General features: G+C 44.4%; 2 protein-coding genes across 7 annotated transcripts in view; one reads left to right on the top strand and one right to left on the bottom strand.

The window, feature by feature from the left end:
• Positions 1-15,170, top strand: part of MACROH2A2 (macroH2A.2 histone) — a 28,640-nt gene extending 13,470 nt beyond the window's left edge. For all 5 annotated transcript variants that reach the window (XM_075109469.1, XM_075109468.1, XM_075109471.1 and 2 more), the window contains 7 exons: positions 2,188-2,294; positions 3,675-3,872; positions 5,558-5,668; positions 7,421-7,520; positions 8,458-8,547; positions 10,607-10,781; positions 14,447-15,170. In XM_075109469.1, coding sequence (XP_074965570.1) covers positions 2,188-2,294; positions 3,675-3,872; positions 5,558-5,668; positions 7,421-7,520; positions 8,458-8,547; positions 10,607-10,781; positions 14,447-14,612 — 947 coding nt within the window. In that variant the 3' untranslated portion in view covers positions 14,613-15,170. The remainder of the gene's footprint in view (positions 1-2,187; positions 2,295-3,674; positions 3,873-5,557; positions 5,669-7,420; positions 7,521-8,457; positions 8,548-10,606; positions 10,782-14,446) is intronic.
• Positions 15,171-15,560: 390 nt separating this feature from the next.
• Positions 15,561-21,939, bottom strand: AIFM2 (AIF family member 2). 2 transcript variants are annotated; one of them, XM_075109467.1, is made up of 8 exons: positions 21,658-21,939; positions 20,626-20,741; positions 19,069-19,188; positions 18,588-18,680; positions 18,163-18,271; positions 17,814-17,966; positions 16,856-17,056; positions 15,561-16,027 (listed from the first exon to the last, which is right to left on the bottom strand). In XM_075109467.1, exons 1-8 carry the CDS (start codon positions 21,830-21,832, stop codon positions 15,873-15,875), a joined length of 1,122 nt encoding a protein of 373 aa, XP_074965568.1. In that variant the 5' UTR covers positions 21,833-21,939; the 3' UTR covers positions 15,561-15,872. The 2 variants fall into 2 exon arrangements, with proteins under 2 accessions (XP_074965568.1, XP_074965567.1); XM_075109466.1 differs by having other exon boundaries at positions 17,814-18,035; positions 21,658-21,933.
• Positions 21,940-23,803: the final 1,864 nt, after the last annotated feature.

Here is a 23,803-nt window from a genome sequence, read left to right as displayed (position 1 = left end):
AAATACGCATATAGGCAAACATTACAAGGAGGTAAGGCAGTTATTTACCTATGCAAATGATTGGCATCCTTTGGTAAGTTATATGCATATTCCACAGTCTGCTATACATCAGCTCTGCCTTGGATTCCCTTCTTCCCAGTGTCCCATGGTAGAGGGCTGGCATTTGAGTGTTCTGCGTTTTTTGCTCTTAACATTAGGCAGAGGACATTTGAGGCCACCGTCAGGATGCTGCTGGCCTAAGGACCCAGAACCTGGGGGAGTGGGGTGAGCACACAGGTAGCAGGATGTGCCTGTTGTTGGCACATCTGAAAGAACTGCAGTTCCCACACAGGTAAGTATGTGCTGCTTTTTTTTTTTTTTTTTTTTTAACCTGATGCAATCTTCCTCTGCTATCAGCACCAATCTGCAAAACCCGCTGGAGAAGCCTGAGTCTCTTTTCTTGCTTTATGCTGGGTCTGCACAATGGATGGCAATCTGTTCCTGCTGTCTGCTGCTGCATTAGCTCCGCTGGCAGAGGTCTGGGAGTTGGATCTGAAACTTCTAGCCCTGCAGCCCTCACAGGGGTGAATATAGCTGGATTATGCAGGATCTCTTTTCAGTCTCCTTTGAACTCCAAGTCAAGCCCTCCAAAGCTGGGAAATGCCAGAGATGAGGTTGCTGCCCTAACTTTTAATGTGGGCCCAGTGTGTATTTGTGGCGTGATATTATTTCTGATTGTTGCATGCTGCTTTTTCCTCATGCCAGTGACCTAGTTATCTCAACCATGGTTCTAGTAATTCCTAAAATTTAAGTGCTTGTCTTTGCAACTTTGATAATGTTTCTTGAAAGTTCTGCATGAATAATCATGAAAATTTAACAGACACTGGCTGTCTCTTAAACAATTCACTGTGAATATGCACATGATTATAAACAATGGCTTTTATATCTCCAACATTCCATTAAGTATGAATGCTGCCTAGTAGTGAAAACTGGATGGCAAGTACGCACTTTTGTTATTCCATGGAATTAAATCGAAAGCTTATTATTTTTTCCCATGAACTGAGAGCTAAACCTCTCCTTGAAGTCCTTTGAATTTTAGCCAGAGAGCATTATGTAGATTTCCACTAGATTTTTCATGAAAGTTCTTCTTTTTATAATAGAGTTCTTTATTTAGTTGATAAAATGGAGTAAGATATCATTCACAGGACATGGATGGGTTGTAACTTTCTTACCCCTGTTACTGAAAGATGTAAATACAAAACTGAAAACCAGAAGGCAGGGACACTGGGTACTTCTAAAATGAAACAAGGTGTGAATATGATTATGATTATCTGGAGCAGAACCTTCCCGTCTCCTTCCTTGTCAGTGTTTCAGTAGAGTTCTTACATGAGAAGTGACCTCTGAATAGGGGCCAAACTGTGTAAGTTAATGAATTATACTGATTGCTGCAGTTTAAATAAACTCAGGAAGATGTGTCTGTGTTTCCTCTATAACAATTAGAAAAAGCTCAGTGACTTTAGTCATGGTATAAAAGTTATTGCACATTTAGAGAAACTATTTTTGAAGTGACCTCCAGTTCACAGAGGTGTAGAAGGAACTTCCTACAGTTCACGCACTGAAGCTCTTACGTTGTCTCTCCTTGCCTCTAAGTCAAACCTTTCATATCTTGTTCTGAAACGAAGCTTCTCACAGATTTTTCCAATGCCCTTTCATGCAGAATCGCAGTATTGCCTGGCTAGTTCGTTGGCTTTCAAAGTATTTCTTTAAATGCACCTCAGTCTTCGTCTCACCTGGTCCTGTGAATCCTTGCTGTTTTGTCAGAACTGTCGGTACTAGGTTTGGGGTTTCATTGCATGCTTTACTCTGATTGTTACAGTGTTACTGCTAAATTTTGGACTGCTGATGTACATTTTTATAGGGTGTTTCTTGTTTTTTGAAAGAGAATTCTGACTTGGGATTTGTAAAAGAAGTTATGTGAACCAAGCTAACTGTCCTACAGGGGATTAGGAAGGACAAGTTATTTTACTTAAATTTACAAATACATTGAGTGTAGTTTGGTTTCTGCCTTTCTGTAGCAAAGACTGTTTAATCTGGGAAACACCCCTGAAAATGTAAATGGATATTAAGAAGGAATATAAAATGTGTATACAGGGTGTACACAAGTTGCATTTTTTTTTGTTACTTATTTTCATCTCAATGTGTTTACAGCTGAAATTCTGGAATTAGCAGGAAATGCAGCACGAGACAACAAGAAAGGAAGAATTGCCCCCAGACACATCCTCCTGGCAGTTGCAAATGATGAGGAACTGAATCAGGTACCCATTTACATTTCAATGCATGAGTTGCATGCTGCAGCATGAACGAAGCTGCTACCACAGAAGGTTAGAAACAGTTTAGTCTGACGCATGAATGAGAACAAAGTTATTAGAGCAGAAGACGACAAGATTGTGCCAACTTGAATAAAAGCAAACAAAAAAAGAATGTTCTGAGATATCTCATCCTAAATCCTCTGGATATAAATTTCACTTCTTATGTAGCCTGTGAGTTCTGTTGAAGTGGGTAAACTTGATGCTTAATTTTTTCCACGGGGACATGCAATACTAAAGAAAATGTGCCTTGTGGAAGACCTGTTCCTGAAAGCTGTAGAAATATGTGTTTTATATTATAATGTCTGCAAGGCCCATCTTGGGTAGGGGTCTGGCCCTCTCTCTGCTGTTGCTGCCTCCAGGACTGCCTGCCCTGCCGTATGCCCAGGTCCCGTTAACACCCAGACTGTGGTTTGCAGTGCTCTGACTCGCTTGTAGCATCACTTCTGCTAAACTTGTTGAGTGACAAGAGAGATCATGGCATGGCCTGTGAATTACAGCATTCAGGGCTGCCAGAAGGGTTCAGTCAGCATCAGAGGATCTCTTCTTGGTTGGCCCCACGTGAAGAGGGATGACATAATTCACAGTTTGAAAGATTCCTGCACTTAATTTGACTGCTTCATGTAATGAAAATGTGGTGCCCATGAAGTCATCTAGCTCTGTTTCCAGTCAAGGGGACTGAAAAGTCAAAACAGGCCAGGAGAGAGGCAAAAGCATGCTAATGCTACCAGCCCATTCCCTGTTCTGTGGCGCTGGTCACTGGCCTGTGAACTGGGGACTAGATCTGCTGGTGTCCATTAGGGATTAGCCAGATTTTGCCCTCCACCTAATATCACAGCCCATTCCTATTGTTCACCTCTGCAAAGCAAGTTCTTGGGGCTTATGCTTGCTTTCACTGAATCCATTTCCCTGCCAAACGGATCTACAGCCAGTCCTTCTTTGAGCAGGGCTGTGGTGCAGTCATGTTTTTAAGTAGCCTGCAGGCACTTACCATTTCCTCTTGCCCTCACTCACTGCTTTTGAGTCAGCAAGGACAGGTATGCAGGAAGACCAGCACTGGGAGAGAGGAGAGTGACTAACCTGTACAGTAATGGAGTTCTTCGGACATGCTGGCTGACCTTGCTGTGACCTGCCAGCTTTCTTGTTATTCTGGATTTTATCCCTCAGTTTTTGTTGTTTCGGGTTTTTTTTCGTGATAAAGGGACAAGGTGCAATGCTTTGGGAAGTGTGGACTCTACTTGCATATTCATAATATAGTCAGCAAAAAATAGCTTGAGTGCAGAGTAAGAAAATCTGTAATGTGGATCTTCACACTACTTCTCCTTGCAGTTGCTAAAAGGTGTGACTATTGCAAGTGGAGGTGTCCTGCCCAGAATTCAGCCAGAGCTTCTAGCCAAGAAACGGGGTGCCAAAGGCAAATCTGAGACCATCCTTTCACCTACTCCTGAGAAGAAGGGAAGGAAATCCATGGTGAACAAAAAGAGTGGGAAGAAGGCAAAGTCTACCAAGGCCCGGACACCCAAAAAGGTAAGCATGAGGCAGATGTGGGATTCCAGACACGTGGGAGAGGGACTGGATCAAAACCAACTGAGATTATTAGGAGGAATAAATGAGCGATTCTGCATTGTTTGTTTGTAACAACTGGAAATGGGAGGTAGGAGTTGATAATACATGTGGCAGGATTTTTGGTTTGTTTGTTGTTTTGTTTTTTTTTCTCTAAACTGTAGAAATAAAGGCAAGCACAGTATTTTTGTAATGAATTTTCATAACAAAAACCTTCAAAGCTTTGAGGGAAACTTTTCAGATTTCCACGTCACCCTTTGCAGTATTTCCTGATAACTGTGTAGAATCTTTATCTCTGCACTAGCTGTGTGGCAGTGAACTCTATCTTTTAAAACAAAGGAAGCTGTATTTTAAAACTTTTTCTACTTGAGAGATGTCACATCTTCAGCGTTGTACAGTTACCGAGTTGTTCTTTAAGATTTTTCGCTATCCAGAGAACTTGTCCTGACATGGTACATAAATGTCATTTTGACAAGCTCTTTGTTTCATGTGTTCTTAGGTGTGCTGTTGTTAATGGTTTTTAAAGGAGTTCAAGAAGAGTAAAGGAATCTGAACTTGACCACTGCACCTTCCCTTATGGTTGCCCATCCTCTATCACCATCCAGAATTGTTTAATTTGGTAAAGCAGTAACCCAGATCCGTGCTCTTGGTTTGTCATTCCGGAGCATGCATCTTAAAACACTGCTAAACTTTTGATGGGGTAGGATTAAATGATATTAAGCTTTGACCTAAGCTTTTTAAACTTGTGTTAAGCACACCTTTCTGGAGGCCTCTAAGCTTTAATACACTTCCATAGCTGAGAACATGCAGAAACAACTTTTAAACAGACAACAAAGTTGCTTAATGGGATGCTTAATAGGCAGCCTCTGTGTGTTGATCTAAGTTACCCCCTTACTTTGAATTGTGCACATGCAGAGTTTGGGGCTTGTTAGGAAGAGTTAGTGTCTTGACACACCTTCAAGCAAATATTGAGAGATGTGAGGAGATGCTCCTGCAGCCCTGGTAGGAACAGGTTTGCTGCTCCTGGAGCTAGGCTGCATGAGGGAGTGTGTGCCACAAAGGGGATTTTGCATTCAAACTTCAATTATGAGTTATTTTGTCATTCTGACATACCTTGTATGGAGGTATGATGGCTCACTCCTGTCAACATGGATTTGGATTTATGATTTATTAGCTGAGGCTTATGATTTTTTTTTTTCAGATCGTAAAGTTGTTTTTTCCTTCAGATTGGAGCATTTGACAGGGTTACTAAGTTACTAAGTATGATTTAGTATGAGCTCTGCTCTGTTAGCAACAAAAATAAACTAGCACACACCCACCCATAAATACAACCTAAGTTGTTAGTAAAACTACAGATGGATGTGGGTGCTCTGACTCTTAATGTGACTGCAGACGTATGTAATGCCTCAGATGAACCACTGATGTTTTACATAAACATGATGCATTACATAAACAGTGAAGACCTCTGTTGTTACATAATCTTTGGGGGTTAAAAGGCTATGAGTAATATATTGATCTAAGTAGATGAGATTTGTAGTAACTGATTAAATATATCCGTTACTAAATAATGGATAAATGTTGATTTTTTTTTTAATTATTTTTTTTTCCCTCCCCCGTGAGAGTTCTTGCTTTTTTCTGCCCCCAAATAGAACAAACAAAAGGACAATGAAAAAGAAGGAGCTTCCAATTCAACATCCGAAGATGGACCTGGGGATGGTTTCACTATCTTGTCCTCCAAGAGCCTTGTGCCAGGACAAAAGGTAACGCAAAGTTATAACAGATTGGCATCACAGCAATGGAGCCTAGCATAAACAGAAGGATGCTTCTGATCTAACACCAGTACAAAATATTCTCCCCGTCCTCCCTTAGTGGTCTGAAATATAAGACCAAAACTCACTCAAGTCATGGGCGTGGTAGAGGGTCTCAAAAAATATGTCTGCAGATAAAAGATTTCTGAGAATAACTCTGGGCAGCCTCTCTGCTCTATAGAGAACCATACTGATTCATTTCTTGGCCTAAGCTGTATTAGAGTTTTGTTCAGTTTTGACTTGGCTGTGTTGTGCCTGGCATTCTGCCAAACCAGGTTTTGCCTTCTAGGCTATTTAATACTTTAAAAAGAGTATTTCTGGGCCAGGCCCCAGGATCACCCAAAACTTCCACATGTTGGTTTGTGGCAGAAGCCTGGATTCTCCATCTGAAAGTGGGCTGTGGGGTGCTGCTTTCTCACTGTTTAAACTGAGGACCTCACCAGAGCTGCAGGGCATGCCTACTTCTCTGTCTCAGCACAGACTGTGACACCTCGCCTGGCCACAATTACAAAACCATCCCACCAGAATACCCACGTGTCCTTGGTGTCCAGCCAGCTGTCTGTCCCTTTTTTTTTTTTTTCCCCCTCTGTACTCACCAAGAGGGAGAGGTTTTGCCTTCCGTAATTTTTGGACCCTTTGAATAAAACTGGAGTTTTTCTTACAGATTTAACTGTGGAGGTATAGTCAAACTTTCTTGTTATTTTCAGTAGTAAGGTCATCTGGAAAAATTGTTCTTCCTGAAACTGCTTCTGTAAGCCCCCTGTACTGATGGTATACCCTGTTGTATGAAGCAGCACTTAAGAGTTCAGTCTGCCTGATCCCATCTCTTGCTAATGCAGTGGTCTAGAATGGGCTAGACACATACTAGATCCGAAAGGTGGCTAAAAGCAGTAATCTGGCTAGGTGAATGAAACTTTATCTCCTTTATTAGAGTTCAGCCCTGTCCTAAGTTCCTGCAGAATCTGTGCAGCTCCTCACTTTGTTCTCTAAAATAGGCAGTGCTTATTGTTCTGGTTAGGACATAAATACTACAGTGTATCTTGGAAGAAATGAGGCATGCTGGGCACATGTTCAGCAACTCTAAAGTCTTTTTAATGGTTTTTAGAGTTTCTGTCCTCTGTTGTTGCTCAAAGTGATGAGGCTGTGAAATCTGGGGAGCAGCCTTTTTTGAGCACCTTAAGGCATCAAGTTTTGGCCAGTTCCTGTATCCAGACGCGTGGGTGGGTAAAGCATTCCTTATTTTATTTATGCCAGGAAGTCAAAGGGAAAATAATTACTTGGATGGTAAAGCCTTTATAGCTCAGGATAACGTTCAGCCCTTCTTCTCAGTCCCTCCAGTAGTTTACTTGGGGGCAAGTGTTTTCTACAGGAGAAAAGCTTTTTAATTTTAATACTTTTCTCTTTAAACAAAAGCATTTCCAAAGTCAGCCTTTTCTCCTCAAACTGTGATGCTAGAACATGAATTTTCTAGCAGTAACTTCTTCTGGAACAAGCTCCCACTCTGTGGGCGTACCACAAAACAATGAGTAGTGTACAAATTAATTAACTAAAGGCTAAAAATCAGAATCAAACATATTGAACACAATAAAACTACGGACATCTGAAAGACTGAATCCAGCCTTCTTTCATTTTAGTTTTTTGTTAGGAAAATGATTTTGCATTCAGATTACTATTTTTTTTTCCTACTTTCTTATTATTTTACAGCTTTCTCTGACACAGAGTGACATCAGCCATATTGGCTCCATGAAAGTAGAAGGCATCGTTCACCCTACAACTGCTGAAATAGACCTCAAGGAGGAAATAGGTGAGGCTCTGCTACATGCAGAAAAAAACAGATCTAGAGTTGGAACAGTAGCTGGTCTACTAGCTGCCTGCTGAGATCCCGTCCTGTTTCATCTGAATCTTCCCCAGGCCATAAAATATCGCTTACAGCACTTCTGAAAATCAGGCTGGATCTGACTAGGTATAACAGGCTGATCATTAATTTATCTTTTTTTTAATGATGGCTTACGACAATCAAAACACAGATAATTTGTTTAAGCACATGAGCAGCGAAGGTGTAAATAATCATTACTGCAGTCTTTACTGGATTATTTTTACATTTGCCTCTGCAAATTCTGTGAAGAAAATTATATATGAATACCTTTAATTATGCTTTTCATTGCAGGATTTTACATACTTTAGATATACTCATGTACAAAGCCTTATGCTGCTCACGTGAAATAAGGAAATATTATTACTGCTGGTGTACAAATACGGAAATTGAAGCAAGAGGGAGGTAAAAAAGAGATAAACAGTCAGTCACATAGAGAGGCACGGAATCCAGTAGCAGGCTTTTGGATTCATTGTTTTGTACAGTCAGTCATCAAGACCTCCACTGGCATTCCAGCTGTGTTTAGTTCAGAAAGTAATAGAGTTTGTAGGTTGAGTAGGTTTTGGAGGCTGAAAATCCGAGTCCTGAAAATCGCACTCTTCACTATTTTAGCCACAAGCCAGAGTAAGATAGCATTCTTACAGATACTTATTAAAGTTATTTCCAGTGATAACACACAGGGATTTTCAAAACCAATAAGAAGTAAACTTTATCTGTGGCTAGATAGAGTGGTAAACATAAACTTCAGCTGCTGCTGATAGAGGGAAACAGGATAATATGTGTACAATGTTCTTCTTGTAAATAACATAGAGTTGGGTTTTTATGCTGATACCCTGAAGCCAAGGCCTTTTGCTCTGTGTCCTTGCAGGCAAGGCATTGGAAAAGGCTGGAGGGAAAGAGTTTTTAGAAACAGTGAAAGAGCTTCGCAAATCTCAAGGACCTTTGGAAGTTGCTGAAGGTAAAAAGGATACTACGCTCTTTTGGAAACAGCTCATTCCATATGTTCTTTTCTCTGGACATTATAATATGTTCTTGATTATGTATGTGCCTTTGCTTATGTGGTGTAAATGTTTCTGTTTCTTGTTCAAAGCTGTTGCTGATAGGGATAGCCTGCTTAGGGGAAAAAAAAGGAAGAAGAATGGGATACCTGTGTGCTATGCACATCCAGTCTTTCAGCTTCTAGGTGCCACCGTAAGTTACAGCAGGCCGATTAATTTACCTTAGGCAATTACTGTCTGTGAGAGTCCAAAAATGAAGGAAGACTTGTGCTGTCACCTTTGTGCCATCTTTCCTGTTCTGTTTTTGTACCGCATTCCTTAGTGAGGATCAGAAACAGCATTCTGTCTAAAGTAAGAGGTATAAGAGCAGTGACAGTTTACAAATCCTGCTTTATGCATATTTGACAAACAGTATAATCCAAACAATTATTTTACTTTGAACACAAATAAAGATGTGATATGATCTTTAGAACTGACATGCTTTTTGGAAGAGGAAATGCTGCTCTTCTCCCAGGCACTACAGCTACATGACAGAAATACAAATTACAGAAGAGCTCCCTTCAGATGTTTAACACATCTGTAGCAGTGAATAGTTTGGGGTTTGAGAGTCTGTCTTCCTTTGTCAACAAATTAAACCAATTCATAGGGGTTGAAGGTAGCTGGAGGGCAGAGGGAGAGAAGTTACAATATATCTTCCAGTGCCTTATTTAGCTTAGTATCTCAACACCCAAGAAACTAAATGCTTTAAATAGTCTTGTTTTTAAAATTTCCTAAATGAATAGCCTAGTTTTATAATCTCAAATGACAGGGAAAATTTTGTACAACAGACTTTGCTTCATTTCTGCAGTGAATCCAAAATATGTGCTGTAACATCAAAGTAAACTAATTTTCTCTGTCAACATCACTACCTAACTAGAAAATAGACTCCTTTTACACTATTAAGCCAGTCCCAGGAAAGAAGATAATCTTAGTTGAATAGATAGGAAAATGTAGGCTCCCAAGCATTGTGTTGTGTTGGTATGTTTGAAATTACCCCTTCTACTGTTTTTGAGGCAAGCGATAATAAATGGTTGTTAATCACTGGAGGTCTACTGCAAACACTTGAGCTCTGGCCTAATGGGCTTGAATTTGAGTGCTGCCCACAGGACACCTGTGTTGTTTTCAGTTGATTTGCTCCCTGTGGTTAAAGACCTGACGTTTCTCTTCTGGTTGAAATTTAAGTGGCACAGTGAATCATTACACAGAACTCCTCTGTGCCTGCAACAGAGTTCCTCTGTGATGGTGGACAAGTGAATTAATCCAAATTTTTCATCCTTGGGCATTAATTTCATCACTAATTTGGGTGATTAACCTGAGGTTCCCAAGACCCATATTTTCAGAAGTGCTAATTTTCAGAAGTGCTTCAGAAGTTCACAAATGCAACAAAAGCAAACTGATGCCGTGCTGTGGACTCTGCAGGCCCTGGAGAAATATTATGTTTTCTGAAAAATTAATCTGGGATTCCTAATTGGACACCAGTTGGTGGAGACTTGCAACAAACATCTTTGATTTTCATGTCATTGTCTGAAATTACCCAGCTGTGAAGCAGGTCTAAGTATTACACCCTAACATACTGGAGCTGTAATGATGACACAGGATATTTGTGCAAAGCATTTAGGTAAGGCTGTGATGGCACTGCAGAAATGTCTATTGGGGGATTAACGATACTGTGTCCAGTGCAAGGTTTTGATACTTTGCATAAAACAAATCCAGATGGCAGGCTGAATGAGAAAGCTAAAAATATTAACGAATAACTCTGTTAACCAAATGAGCCTCAGGTTCTTTGGTCTCCAAAGAAATAAATGATCACAAAAGTAATGATGAGACAGATTATGATTACAACTGAGCCGTTGTGGCATATTATAATCCCTAATATATTTCTTTGGAGAGGTGATGTAATTAAGGAAGCACGTTGGATTGAGAGGTCATTGCAGGGTGGTTTCTGTTCAAAACTAAATGTTATATTTTCATTTGTGTTAGCTGCACTTACTCAGTCTAGCGGCCTAGCAGCAAAGTTTGTCATCCACTGTCACATCCCACAGTGGGGCTCAGACAAGTGTGAAGAGCAGCTTGAAGAGACTATAAAGAACTGCTTAACAGCTGCAGAAGACAAGAAGTTGAAGTCCGTGGCTTTCCCCCCATTTCCCAGTGGCAGGTATGACTCCTTCTGCATAGGAGGACTCTGTATCAGGTAGCAATGGTATAATTAGCTGTCAGAGAGCTGCTGCTGTGATAGAGAGGTACCCTCTGGTCTGTGGCGTGAAAGGGGCTGACCTTTCCTCCAGGTAGGGCTGTGGCAGGTACCATCTGACCCAGTGCTTCTCCAGGTTAAAGGAGCTTGAAGTGCAGTGTTTGCATGGAACAACCAGAAAACCTTTATACAGAGGAATTAGCTAACCCACAGGAGAGCAGAGTGGATTTGCTGTGGTTTAGAATCACAGAATGCTTTGGGTTGGAAGGGACTTCTAGAGGTCATTTAGTCCAACCCCGCCCCTGCAGTAAGCGTGGACATCTTTAACTAGATCAGGTTGCTCAGAGCCACGTCCATCCTGAGCTTGAATGTTTTCTGTTGCTAGGCAATAATTTTCATTCTACTATGGGTTTGCACCACCTCAGTTTTTATGTGCCTTCATTTTGCTGTGGTGAATCTTATTAAAATTACATTTGTACTAATAAGACTATACCAGCATCATACTAGAATCAAATAACAGTGATGCAGCCTGAGTTAGGTAAATGTAGGGTGTTCACTTAAGTCATCCCGAGAATATACATTAAACAGACTAATCACACGAAATGTTTTCTTTCAGAAGAAAATCAACACTTCTCAGTTCTGCTTTAAAAGGGGAACTATATGAAACCAGCTGTGAAACTACACATTTCTTTCTGATTAACTAGCAAATAAAACGTGCTTGACGAAGAAAGTAAAAGTATTTATCTTTTTCTTTTTTTTTAACTGCCAGTTTGTTAGTCTTGTTTGTGATCAGAGACCAGGCCTTACAAGCCCTGCGAACTGCAGAAGTTGCTCTTCTGTGTTGGAGTTCACAGGCTTACGTTTAAATTGAAATGTAACTACTGATTTTGTTAGTACTGCCCTAAGAGTAGAGTACATAGTACGGTCTAGTTGCGTTGGCCCAGTAGTGAATAAAATGGAAGTAAAACTGCATTTTGGTCAGTGAAATCACCACACATCACTGAATGCACAGGAGGTGAAAATGCCATTTTTACCTAGACTCTTTTCAAGGCAAAATAGTATTTTTATGGATCAGGACAAAAGAATAAATAGAGGGGCAGTGATTTTTCTTCCTTTATACACAGATCTACAGTGTTCAGTCAAAGTGAAATCTGATAAATTGTTTTACCACTCTTTAGTAATAAAGTTCAGCTTTTAAAAATGAACTGTGGCTTTTAGTGCCCATAGAAATATCTAAACCTCATGTTTCCTATGAGCGTTATCTAAGAATAATCCAGTCTTGGAGCATTAGTCTTAGTGCAGATCCTTCAGCTGCTTAGTTCCATTTCACTCTCTGTTGATCTTAAAATTACTCCTGCTAACAGAAAATAGAGTTAAGTCTTCTCTTACCAGGTGCTGCAGGTTTACACTTTATTTATCAAAGGGCCTCAAAGTTGTCTGGAAAAAGGCAGAGTTTTTCAAATAAGACTTAATGCGTTTGCTGTCATTTTATTCCACCTACATGTCTGCACAAGAAATACTGGTTTTGTTGCGTAGATCAGGAATTATGCTGTATCGGTTCTGTGAATTTTCATCTTTCTTCTTTCCCATCTCAGGGGCTGTTTACAGTAACTGATATAATGTAGCAATAGATGGGGTATCTCAGTTGTGCCAGGGCTTTTGACCTCTATGATTGTGTCATTAAGAAGTAAAGAAATGCAGTTTAGCTGAAGTGCCTTGTGCTGTGAAGCAGATATAAATTAACTGAAAAACATTTTCGGAAAGTCCTTATCAATAGCTTGCTGCCAGAAAGGTGCATTAGCTGGGTTGCTGCAGATGCTGTCCAGGGACTGAAAGTAGGAAAATCTGTTTGCTAGTAATCATTTGGATTGCAGTGAATATGGATACAGCAGTTGTTGGTGACTAGTTTCCAAGCTCTTTTTTGGATGGTTTTTAATATAAATATGATAAGTAGTCTGAAATCACTAACATGAAATTGAGTAAGCAGAATTGAGTAGCAGTAAGCTTAGAAAGGGAAATAAAACAAATGCACATCACAGTGCTATCAGAGAGTGGGGAAAAAGAGAAAAAATACTGCAAAGGCAGCTCTGGATGCTGTTAAAAGAAATACCATAATTTGTCAAGTGTAAGGATTGTTCAGCACCGGGGTGGCTTATCTGTGTATTCTGATGTAGCCCCATCACTGAAGACCTTTAGGTTAGACAAACTTTTTTAGAAGCAGAAAAGTTATATGTAATCCTGCCTCAGGGGAAGGGCATGGGCTAGGTTGTGCTGGCCAATTTTTTTTTGGCATGGATCTAACTTCCCCTGGAGCATTATCATGCCATAGAATCTAAATAGGAGGCATTAAACTCAAGCGCAGCCAGGAGTTATGCCCAAAGACCCATCTGAAATCTCAGCTGTGTCTTAACTCACCTTCAAACAATTCAGTATGTCCCAGTAAAGTCTCATCCAAACTCTCCAAGGTATGTGGCTTCCTACGTGCTCATGTAGCAAGCACTGCATCGACACTCTCCAGTGCTGTGCAAAATCAGCAGAACTCTGACAAGCATTGTCAGGCAGCAGAGAAACTCCAGCAGGGAGTGCAGGAGAGTGTCCTTCCCTCCAGATGTCAGTGGCAGAGACACAGATGTTTCACTTCAGGAAGGGATGCTTTCTAGGTCAGGGAATCTGTTTAGTGTTAGACAAGTAGAACAATGTGGAGACCTTCCTAAGCATAAGCATCCTGCAAGGCAGCATGTTTCATTAGCCAGGCATCAGGTTGAAACTAGAACAGTTCTCGAAATTATGTCCAGCATTATAGCAGTTTTATTTTTATATAAACAGAGAGGCAAAGCAGCTGACCTTCATAGTAACTGTGATCTCTGCAGTGTGATCTCAGCCAGTTCCCCTATAGCGCAGGGATGAGGGCAAAGGAACTGCGGTGCAGCTGAATGGTTTTGTGACTTGAAAAGGGAGTATGGGAGTGATAAGGATGAAAAAGATGCTGCTGCCAAGAAGCTTGAATCTCAAGGATGTGGGCCAGGTACCCCAAGAGATGTCACGCAGTTGAAAAGTCCAGTTACTGTAAAGACTGGCAGCTTTTAGCTTTTCAGTTTGTAGGTTAGAGAACATTACCACCAAAATGAATGAATGAATGGGTCTTGGCCTTAATTTGGCTTGGGGCTGTAACTTCAGTTATTTTCACTGAAGTCTCAAGCAATGTATTTTTAACGACAGAATGAGGAAGTCAGCTAAGTAGTTATGTCTTGGGTGGGGTTGTTTTTTTCCAGTTCTCAATGAAAAAAATAATCATCCTTTGAACTTTTTAGCCTGCCCAGCATGTCATGGAAAAGTTTAATTCTAAGGGAGGGTGTTAAAAAACTTTGTGTGGGTATAGAAAGTAGAAGCAAATGAAATCAGTAACTGTGCCAGCAAGGAAATTAATACAGCAGCAGATGAATATTGCTATCAAAACCTTGGGGTTTGCTTCTGGGATTTCCATGTGGCAAAACTGCAACTGGCACTATCTTAACAGCTGGCTGTAGTTGGTGCGGGTATGGCTTGTTCCTTTCAGCATCACATGTGCATCATGCTTGTACAGGTGGCTGACACTCACTTGTGTTCTGTTTTCTTCCCCTACCACATAGAAACTGCTTCCCAAAACAGACGGCGGCCCAGGTGACTCTAAGAGCTATTTCCACCCATTTTGACGGCACCAGCTCTTCTTCCTTGAAGAACATTTACTTTCTGCTCTTCGACAGTGAAAGTATTGGCATCTATGTGCAAGAAATGGCCAAGCTAGACACTAAGTAGCAACGGCAGCCAAATGAAACTTTATTTTTCAACAAACTTGAGTAGCATTAAAAGCATTAGAGGTGGGTTTTATTTTTTCAATGTGATGAGGAGGGGGAGTGGTAGTAGTGTGATGTGTTGTGACTTGATGAAGAGCTGTGACTAGAGACGAGAGGGGTTTAGTCCGATTTCTTCATGCTGTCAGCATCTTCTAGCTGTTTATATCACCTTAAGCAATTGGGTTACCATCTCTTTTCATGAGTTCGTTTAGTGTCCCTTGTTACTTTAGTTTAGAAGTTTTTAAAGAGTAACCTCATTTTAGATTTGTAGTGAATTTTACACACACACACACACACACACACACACTTTAAAGAAAGCCCTTAAAAATGTTCTGCTCCCTTTCCCCCTCCCTTGAGGGTAGATGGTAAACTTCTGCTTCCAGCCCACAAAGAGGGGAAAAGGATTTTAGAAGTAATGCATGAGGAGCTTCTGTTTTGCTTTTAACTCACAATAATCTCTGTAATTACTGAGAATATTTCATGGTGATTTTGTTTGTTTTATAAGAAAAAAAGAAAAAGATGTGTCAAGTGTGATTATTGTTATACAACCTACTTTTTCTCTGGGAATTTCTGACCTTAAAACAAACAAAGCAGCAGCATCTCTAATTAAGTGCTTGCTGTATCACACTTAGCACATGACTAGCCAGCTCTTCTGGCTGAAGTGTAGTGCTATCAGTGACGTAACCAAGCTGCTGTGGAGAGGTTGACACAAAGCTGCATTAGATCCTGTTGAGTTTCAGGACTACGCTAGCCTCTTCAAGGCTTTAGGCGGGCTTTCCCCAGGCAGTGCTGTGAGCCATTCTTCCTGCATGCTGCAGAGCAGATTCCAGCTCTGTAAGAGTCAGGTACTTTTTAGAAGAGCAAGAGTGGAGAAAGCCAGGGAAAAAAAACACATAACAAACAAACCACAGAGATTTTGAAACCCACAGTGTTTATTGCTACAAATCAAGGTAAACCAAGTTTCTTGCTCAGAGCTATCTCAACAGGGAAGTAAAAGAAACATTCCTTCCCTGGTTTTTATCATGAGAACTTCTGTGTGCTTCATTTGGAAAGTGCTTCCTTCCCCTTTACAGCAAGGCAGGGAACTCCTTTAATGCAGCATGCTGACATGTGGCTTGAGGAGGTGCTGCAGGAGATGGTATCAGTCTGTCCAAGCAATAAAAGCGCACCCTCACCCTCTTCCAGTTGTTGTATTCCTTGCTCATTTGTTACTGATCCCCTCTTAAGAGGGCATTGTCTGTCCCATCATCTTCCAGCTCTTGTAGACAAACAGGTCCCGGCTCTTAGCAATGGTCACCAAGAGACGTCCCACATAGTAACCGTTCACCTGGCCTACGCCATCGTTCCTGCCCATTGAAAGCAGGAATGTTAGTGACCCTGGAAAGAAGATGTAGAGGTTTAAGTTAAGCAGTTTCAAAGCTAAGCATCATACCCTACTACATGTAGGCATGGCACTTCCTCCAAACCCTCCCTTCCCACCCCCCCTTATACCCACAACGTACTGCTGGGCACAGGACCCACGTGCTGCACGACAGGGAAAGAAGCAGGCCCAAGAACTACTCACAACCTCTCTACCATCTGCTCTACCTCTTTCAGTAACAGGGTTGCTGAAGGATTGGGCTGTCTGTGTGTGTGGTGTAGAATGATTCTTTCCTCCCAAGAGGGAGTCTGAGAGGTAGACAACAAAATTTAAATAGAAAGAAATGTAAATAGACAGGAAAGCCTTTAAAAACCAAACTGCTGTCCAGATATCCTCCATCCACATGGAAGAGCTTTCGGTTATGGTAAGTATTTACATCAGTTGCTTATTGTTCAGTTTGTGTTTGTTGTATAGTGTATGGGGAGAAAGGAGAGAGTTAAGTCATCTCCTTGTTTCTAGTATTCAATTGGATAGTAAGCAATTTAAAGGTAAGGAAACAAGTTTGATGAATAGCAGATACCCACCAGTAGATTTATCAGGAAGACATTAGTGACAAAAGGACATGTTGCATCTGTAGACTGACACAGGTAATTAACGTCTACAGTGTCTCTGGCAAGAGCTAAGATGAAGCCTGACCTATAAGCTGATACAGTCAACCCCATCTGAGAGTTCCTTCACGTCTAATCAGTGTCCCATGCAAGTTCTGATGTGTGCATGTTAAAACAGCTGTTCCCTGCAGAAAAGCAACCCAACAGCTAAAGCCAGGTGCTAGGAGATTACCTTACCTGGTTCATAGGTTTTAAGAGGCTTATGTGTCAGGCTGTTGATGATATTTGTCACCACAACGTTGGCATGGAGCCCAGCGTGGTAGGCCATCTTTGGTTCTTTCAGGTCTGCGCAGTCCCCAATGGCGTAGATGTTCTCATAGCCTTCCAGCTGGAGGTGCTTGTTCACTTTCAAAGCACTGTTACTTGCCATTTTGTCCCCTGTTTTGCAAAACAGTAAGTTTTCAGAAGGGGCTTTGTGTTGCTTGTCATGGCCTGAGACCCCAAAATGCTGCTGATGTTATCAAACATGTCACTGACACAAAGTGAGGAGTTGGTTTTTCACCTGCTTTTCTACACGTCAGGGAAGAGGTGCTTTTTGCCTTGCTTTGTAGTTAATTATTGCAGTCTCACAGAATGAATCATGCTTTTATATTTCAGTAGAAGCCTTAAGAGCCAGCATACACAGCCCGAGAAAGAGACTGTATAATGGTCACACTGCCTCACAGTTGTGCCGTAACTGCAATTGGGCTGTAAGAGGACTTGGACTGAAGATGTATCACCGAATAACTAGTTGTCTGAATGCCCCGTGATGCTGATACTTCAGCGAGAACGCTGAATGTGCTGAGCCTGGTTTTGCTCAGAACTCAGCAAGCTTATATCTAGGCTGAAATCCTGGCCTTGACAGCAGGAGTTACCATCGACTTCTAGGTGTCATCTGCCTCATGCTGAACTAGGACACTAAGGCTCCTTGGAGGTATTAGCAGCAGGAGCTGCAGAAGACTGCTGGCCACTTGATCTATGGTCTGCAGGTTTCCGAAGGTCATGTTTCACAGTTAAGTATTTAATGTGATGTTAGAGCATTTGCTTGGTCATGGAATGACCACCGCAGGTAGTATAAGGTTGATTCCTAACCTCACAGTACTCGACACTGAAGAACTGTGTTGCTTCTCCCCACCCAGTGTTTTTTTTCACTTACCGAATGCAGCAGCGTATGCTGAAGAGTTAATCTTTATCCCCGTGCACAGGACCACCATGTCAGTAACCACCTCAGTGCCCTTTTCTGTCCTTACTACCATGTCCTTCTGGAACTGGTTTGGCGTGAGGTTTTCCACATTGCTGACCCTTTCACCTGTTGCAACAGAGCGCGCTGGGTCACAAACCTTCACTAGGCTGCTGTTTCCAGCTAGCCCAGATCTATCTAGAGAAACAGAAATTCAAGGGAGCCATGCAGAGTCTAAAAAGCCAGAAAGAGGATGTCAGGAGAAGACGCTCTGGCTAAAGGAAGAGCAGCTTATAGAGCTTCAAAGGAGTAATTAAGTACGTACTTAATAAGAGGCGCACTCCTTTTCTGAGGAGAATCTCTTTCACCTCTTGACGGACGCTATCTAGCAGCTCCGCATCAGCTAGTGCAATTTTGGAGTGAATGAGAGTGACCTGTTGGGAACAAAAGAGCAAACGGGGGGACACGGGAATGGGGCAGGACTCAACACACGCCGGGTGGGAGCAGCTGTAGCTAGCTTCCTTCCGCCCCGCTTAATGCCCGAGGAGAGCGAGTCAGTGAAAGGCAAGTAGTGCCAATAACTGCTGGTGACAGACTACGGGGTGCTCTCAAAAGAGGAGGCAGTAGGGGTGAAGGCTGCCATTGCACAGAGACTCCTGATTTGCAGTGGTCTCAGATACCTCCAGCAGCACCACCACAGAACAGCCTCAGAAATAAGGATGGAGTTAACTGTAACTAATATGCCACTACCTCTTTGGTCGGGTACTCTGTTTTGATCTCTGCAGCCATCTCGACTCCAGCAGCACCACCTCCCACTACCAGGATGCGCTCACATTTCCTCATCTTGAAGTAAAGAGGGAGCTCATGTTACAAGAGAACTGGTAAGTGCAGGACGTCAGATACCTTCAGCCACCCCATGAACAGCCCTTTCTGAGATACAGCAATAAACCAACTAGTTCATTACGAGGAAACAAAAACCCGAGAACCCCATGCACTCTTTTTGTGTGCACGGTGACTGTTGAGCATTTCAGTTTTCCTCTTGTGCGGACAGCTGGGGCACGCAGAATGCTAGACAAGCTAGCATGTGCTCCTTGTCCTGGCCTGTCCCTGCAGGCATCGTGATCTCTTGTTCTTAGGCACAGATGGCTCCAGATAACCCACAGTGGTGCCTGGGACAGGGAAGCTGAACAAAGGCAGGCAACACTTCCTAGGAAGTAAGTTGATTCCTCACCTCTTTAACCATGTCTTCATAGGTCTGGATAGCACTTTCCATGTCAATGACTCTGTTGAACTTCCCAGGGAATGGCCCATCGCTGCCGGTTGCAAGAATGAGATGGGAGTAGTGAAGCTCCTGGAAGGTCAGAAGGTGGAATAGTATGTCAGACCTCTTAAAAACAGAGCCTAGAACACAGTTGATGCCTCCTAGGCACTATTTGCTCATTCCCTCTGCTCCAGCCCTTTCTGACAACTAGGAAAGTACTTGCCACTGTTAGAAAGTGACTTTAGGAAGAGACCTGGTCCAGGTGACACCAAGTAACTGCCTTCCTCAGGGTCTGAGAGGAGCACTGTTCTTCAGGTGAGCTGAGAGCTTTGAAGGAATTGCCCTAAGTTTACAGGAAATAACCTGGTATTTATGCCAGCCACTGAAGCTACCATCACAGCTGGCTCCAGAGACTAACTTCTCTCCTTCACCCTCTTCTGAACAGAGCTGAGATGATCTGGTTGGAAAGAGTTATCAGAGCTGCTGCCCTTGCTTCTTCCTGCAGTTAGATAAGGATCTGAGCTGCAGGGTTAATTGTTGAGCTCTAAATCCAGCCCTAAGAATAAAAGCTCACCTGAGCACTAGATGGGGTGCAGTATTTACTGCACACCCACATCCCGACACAGCTCTTAGGCCACTTGGCTAGAAGGGATGGTGCCATTCAGCACGTGGAGAAAGCTGGTCTCTATTGCCAAGCTCTTCAGGATGATTAAATGCTACAGTCTTTCCCCACACTGCCTCTTGGTTTTAGAGGAGATAGCTGGGGGCCTGCCTCTCTCTGGGCAGCCCTCCATAGAAAGAGGTTTTCATTCATGGTTTCCTTCCTGTCTACTTCCTAGTGTTACAGGGCCAGTATTAAGCATGAGCATTTGTGTATCTGCTCACAGGTGGCAGAAACCTAGAGGAAAGCAATTGCTGACTTGCCAGAGGGCTTGGGTTGTGGCTTGTTTGAGTCAGGCATTTCAGCCAAGCTGAGGGTTACATCAGAAGAGGAACCTTGTTGTGCGCATGAACTCCAAGCCCGGGAGTATTAGATAGGTCAGGGTTTGTGCGCTCAGCTGATCTGCGCTGTAGGAGATACGGGCGTGTTTGCCACAAGTGAACGGCATTCCCAGCTTCTGTCCAACTTGAAGGCAAAGGTCCCATTTGTTTTTCCCAGAGCCTGATTCTGTCCTGCCCCCACACACACCCCCTCCTCTGGCAGATGGGAGTTACACGCCTCTTCCTGCTCAGAAACACGTTTTCTGAAGGTGCCCTGTAGTCCTGCTTATCTCGTTCTTTGCCCCCCAGAGGACTCCAGGTATGGACAGCAGTCTGAAACCTAAATTCCAAGTCACTTCTCCAATGAGACACCACCAGTCAACACCAACATAGCCCAGATTTGGAGTACTGCGTTCTTGCAGCCACGACACAGCTGAAGACAAACCCTAAGGAGGTGACGTTCAGAACACACCCTGCTGAAGGCTGACTCCGCGTTAGCGGGTGATCCCATAAGGCAGCCAAATGAAAAGTTATTGCATCACCCACCTGGCCATCACTGAGCAAGACTTGTTGCCTCCCAGGGTCTATGCCAACCACCTTGCCTTGTCGGAAGCTGTCCCCAAAGGTGACAGAGTAGGAGATGAAAGTCTTCTTGGCAAATCCTGTGGTAAGAGGAGACAACAGAGAAGAGCTCTCCCTCTGCGGAGGCTAACGAACCCCTCTTCCCTGCTCCCCTCGTGCTGTCCTTGCTCAGACAAAAGCATTGTATGCGCCTGGGACCACAGGCTGAGCCTCTGCTGTGCGTTATCTCTGCCCAGCAATGAGCTTCAGGACCTTTGCCTCGAATTTGGTGATAAGATCAGCTCCTCAGAGGCCAGGGGACACCCTCAGCTAGATTGCTTTGTCTCTGTTCCCCCTACAGAATCTCCTGTACTGGTTTGCTAGTAAGTGCTCCACTGTGGTCCAGGGCACTTCAGGCAGGTTGTCAGAGGCTTTTTGTCATGTTATCTGCCCCTCAGACCAAGCTTTTGACATCCTTTTGGTGCTTGTTCCCAACCTTGAACATAAGATTTTCCCCCTAGATCCCCAGCGACTGGAGTAATGGGGTTAGTCACGGTCTCCCAGGCGAGATCCCAGGCAAGCCTGAGCAGCTCACTGACAGAATTGTATCATCCAGGGCCTCACTGCTGAGCTGCTCGATGCTTCAAGTGCCACATACAGAAAGACATTCTTTCACCTTCTTCCAGCTGCTGCTGGGTTTAGCTTAGTCACCTTCTAAACCCTTGGAAATAAAAAAAAAGGACCATCTGAGTAGTTTTTGCTCGGTTTTCCCAGCGGACACGCAATTTTGGCTTAACGCAGGCGGTCTGTGGGTCCTCCCAGAGCCAAGTATTTGTTTTCCAGACAGAAAACATCAAGTCTTTCCCCATCACGGGGGCGGAGGAGGCACTTTCAGCACTTCACTCCTTGTTTCTCCCCGAGTACCTCCGAGCTGCTGCCGTCACCAGTGGGGGTAAGAGAGCCAACCCGCCGGGACCCACGCAGGGGGAAGGCCGTGGAAATCAGCCGAGCCCTTACCGCTCTCCACGGCGGCGCGGAGGGCAGCGACGTTGTGATGGAAAGCGTCTCTCACGTCCACCAGCACGAAGGGAATGGCCCGGGACTTCAGCAGGCTGGCGGCCTCCGTGCCTCCGAAGCCGCCCCCGACCACCACCACCCGTACGGAATCGTCCACGGACACGCGTGACCCCATCGTGCGGCGCCGCCCCGCCCGCTCCACGGCTCGGCCCGGGAGCAGGGGGCCGGCCCGCTGCTGGGGCACATCCTTCCGTGGGCTTTGTGCCTTGCGAGCCCGCCTCCTCCCCGCCTCTCCCCGCGTCGGCCGGCCGGTGAGCTCTCGCAGGCGTCAGGCTGCAGGGCGGAGCTGGGTTTGTCAGAGCCTGAGCCCGAGCCCAGCCTGCAGACCTTGGGCAATGCCTCCTGCCAGGGTGCAGCGCCTGCCCAGGGGAGCACCGGAGACCCAAGCACAGAATATTTTCCCTTTCACCTTCCTTACGTTCCCCCACATACATTCTCCACGTGAGGAGGGGACCGTAACGATCTCACCAACCAAGGGCTGCGTTTTCAGGTGTTCAGAGCGATGGGCAAAACACCCAGAGACCAGGGGAACTGCCCCAGCTGAGCCTGTCAGCTCCAGGGCGGCAGCTGCAGCCTGGCAGCGGGTAAGGACGCTGTGCGAGACAAGAAGCGCTGCTAAAGCTGAGGACGTGCGGTCAGTCCTGCCAAACCCCAGCATTAAAAAGTCATGAGCTCATCCTAAAAAAAAAACAATACAAAACCCCATACAAAAAAGGAGATGGTTTTGTTTTGTTTTGTTCTGGAAAGTTCACAAGCATCAGGCTTTGTCCACCTTGGCTTGTCCTTTGTCAGCTCTGAATGTTGGTTCAATGCCCCCTTTTGGGGGGGCAGTCGGGGGCTGGCAGCAGAAGGGTGCCCTGCTCCTGCCCTTTCTGGGAGAGTTCACGTTTCGCAGCCCTCGGTGGCTGTGGCTTGGAGGGGCTCGTCGGGAAACCCACAAACCGGCTGCAAGCGAGTGCAGGCTGGGTGAATAACGCAGCCAGAGGACGGCCTGCTCCCTTGCAAAGAGAAATGAAGATGCTCCAAGTGGCAGTGGGGAAAAGGAGCCCAGAGAGGACTGTGCGAGAGGGATGGAGGGAAGATGAGCCCAGCATCACCATGGTGGAGACAGTGGGGTGTAAGGAGGAGCAGGGAAGGGCTGAGAAGGCAGCGAAGGCCCCTGGAGAAGGGGAGCAGAGAGCAGAGAAGGAGGTTTACAGTAAAAAGGACATCCAGATCGTGTTCTTCCACCGCACGGAAATTACCCCAAAGACTTTAGGCTCCTGTGGCATTCCAGATAAATATAGCTGCCGGCCGTGTGGATAAATATAGCTGCTGTGCACACTGCGGCGTTGTGAGCTGGCAGAGCTGCCCCCACACTCCGCTTCCCATGCTGGTTTAAAGGCTCCTTCTGCTCCCCGTTCCTCCTCCAGTGAATGCCGGCTGGTGCCAAAGCCCCTTCCCAGCAGTGTCCAGAGCAAAACCCCCCCAGCCTCGTGGGTGGGAGACACATGAAGGAATTCACATCTCTCTTTTTCCAGGAAAAGCAGGGCCTGGACTCGGGGCTGCCACCAGAGGGTGCAGCCCGCTCAGCCGTGGGGACATGGGAGGAGGTGTCCAAGTCCTGCATGCAGCACCGGACACCCTCCCCTCGGTCACTGGAAGGGCACAGAGAGTGGGAAGAAGGGTAACAAAGGGGTTGAAAGCATCTACACAGAGGGACTCACCAGCCTGGAAGAGAGCTGAGAGAGCGGAGATGGGACAGCCAACAATAAAGCCGGGAGCAGAGGAAGGTCCTTGGTAGGAAAGCCCATGGCCTCAGCGGAAATAAGCCAGGGCAGGTTGGTACTTTTTGTTACGCAGGACTTGGCTGGAGGATGCTAAAACCTTCAGTGGGGGGAAAAAATAACTTTGGTTAATCTGGGGAAGATAAATCCTCCAGAGCTGCTAAACATGTTCTGGCCGGGAAATCTGGGAGCTACGAATGTCCAGAGGCTGGGAAGCACCCCCAGGGTAGTAGCGTTCCAGGCCGGCTCCCTGTCCTCTCTCCTCGTACCTCCATGTAAGCTGATCTGTGAGGAGGCTGCTGGAATAGCCTGGTGATGGC

The sequence above is a fragment of the Phalacrocorax aristotelis genome, chromosome 14 (assembly GCF_949628215.1).
Source record: "Phalacrocorax aristotelis chromosome 14, bGulAri2.1, whole genome shotgun sequence".
Taxonomy (NCBI): Eukaryota; Metazoa; Chordata; class Aves; order Suliformes; family Phalacrocoracidae; genus Phalacrocorax; species Phalacrocorax aristotelis.
This window is presented reverse-complemented; position numbering and strand designations above follow the sequence as displayed.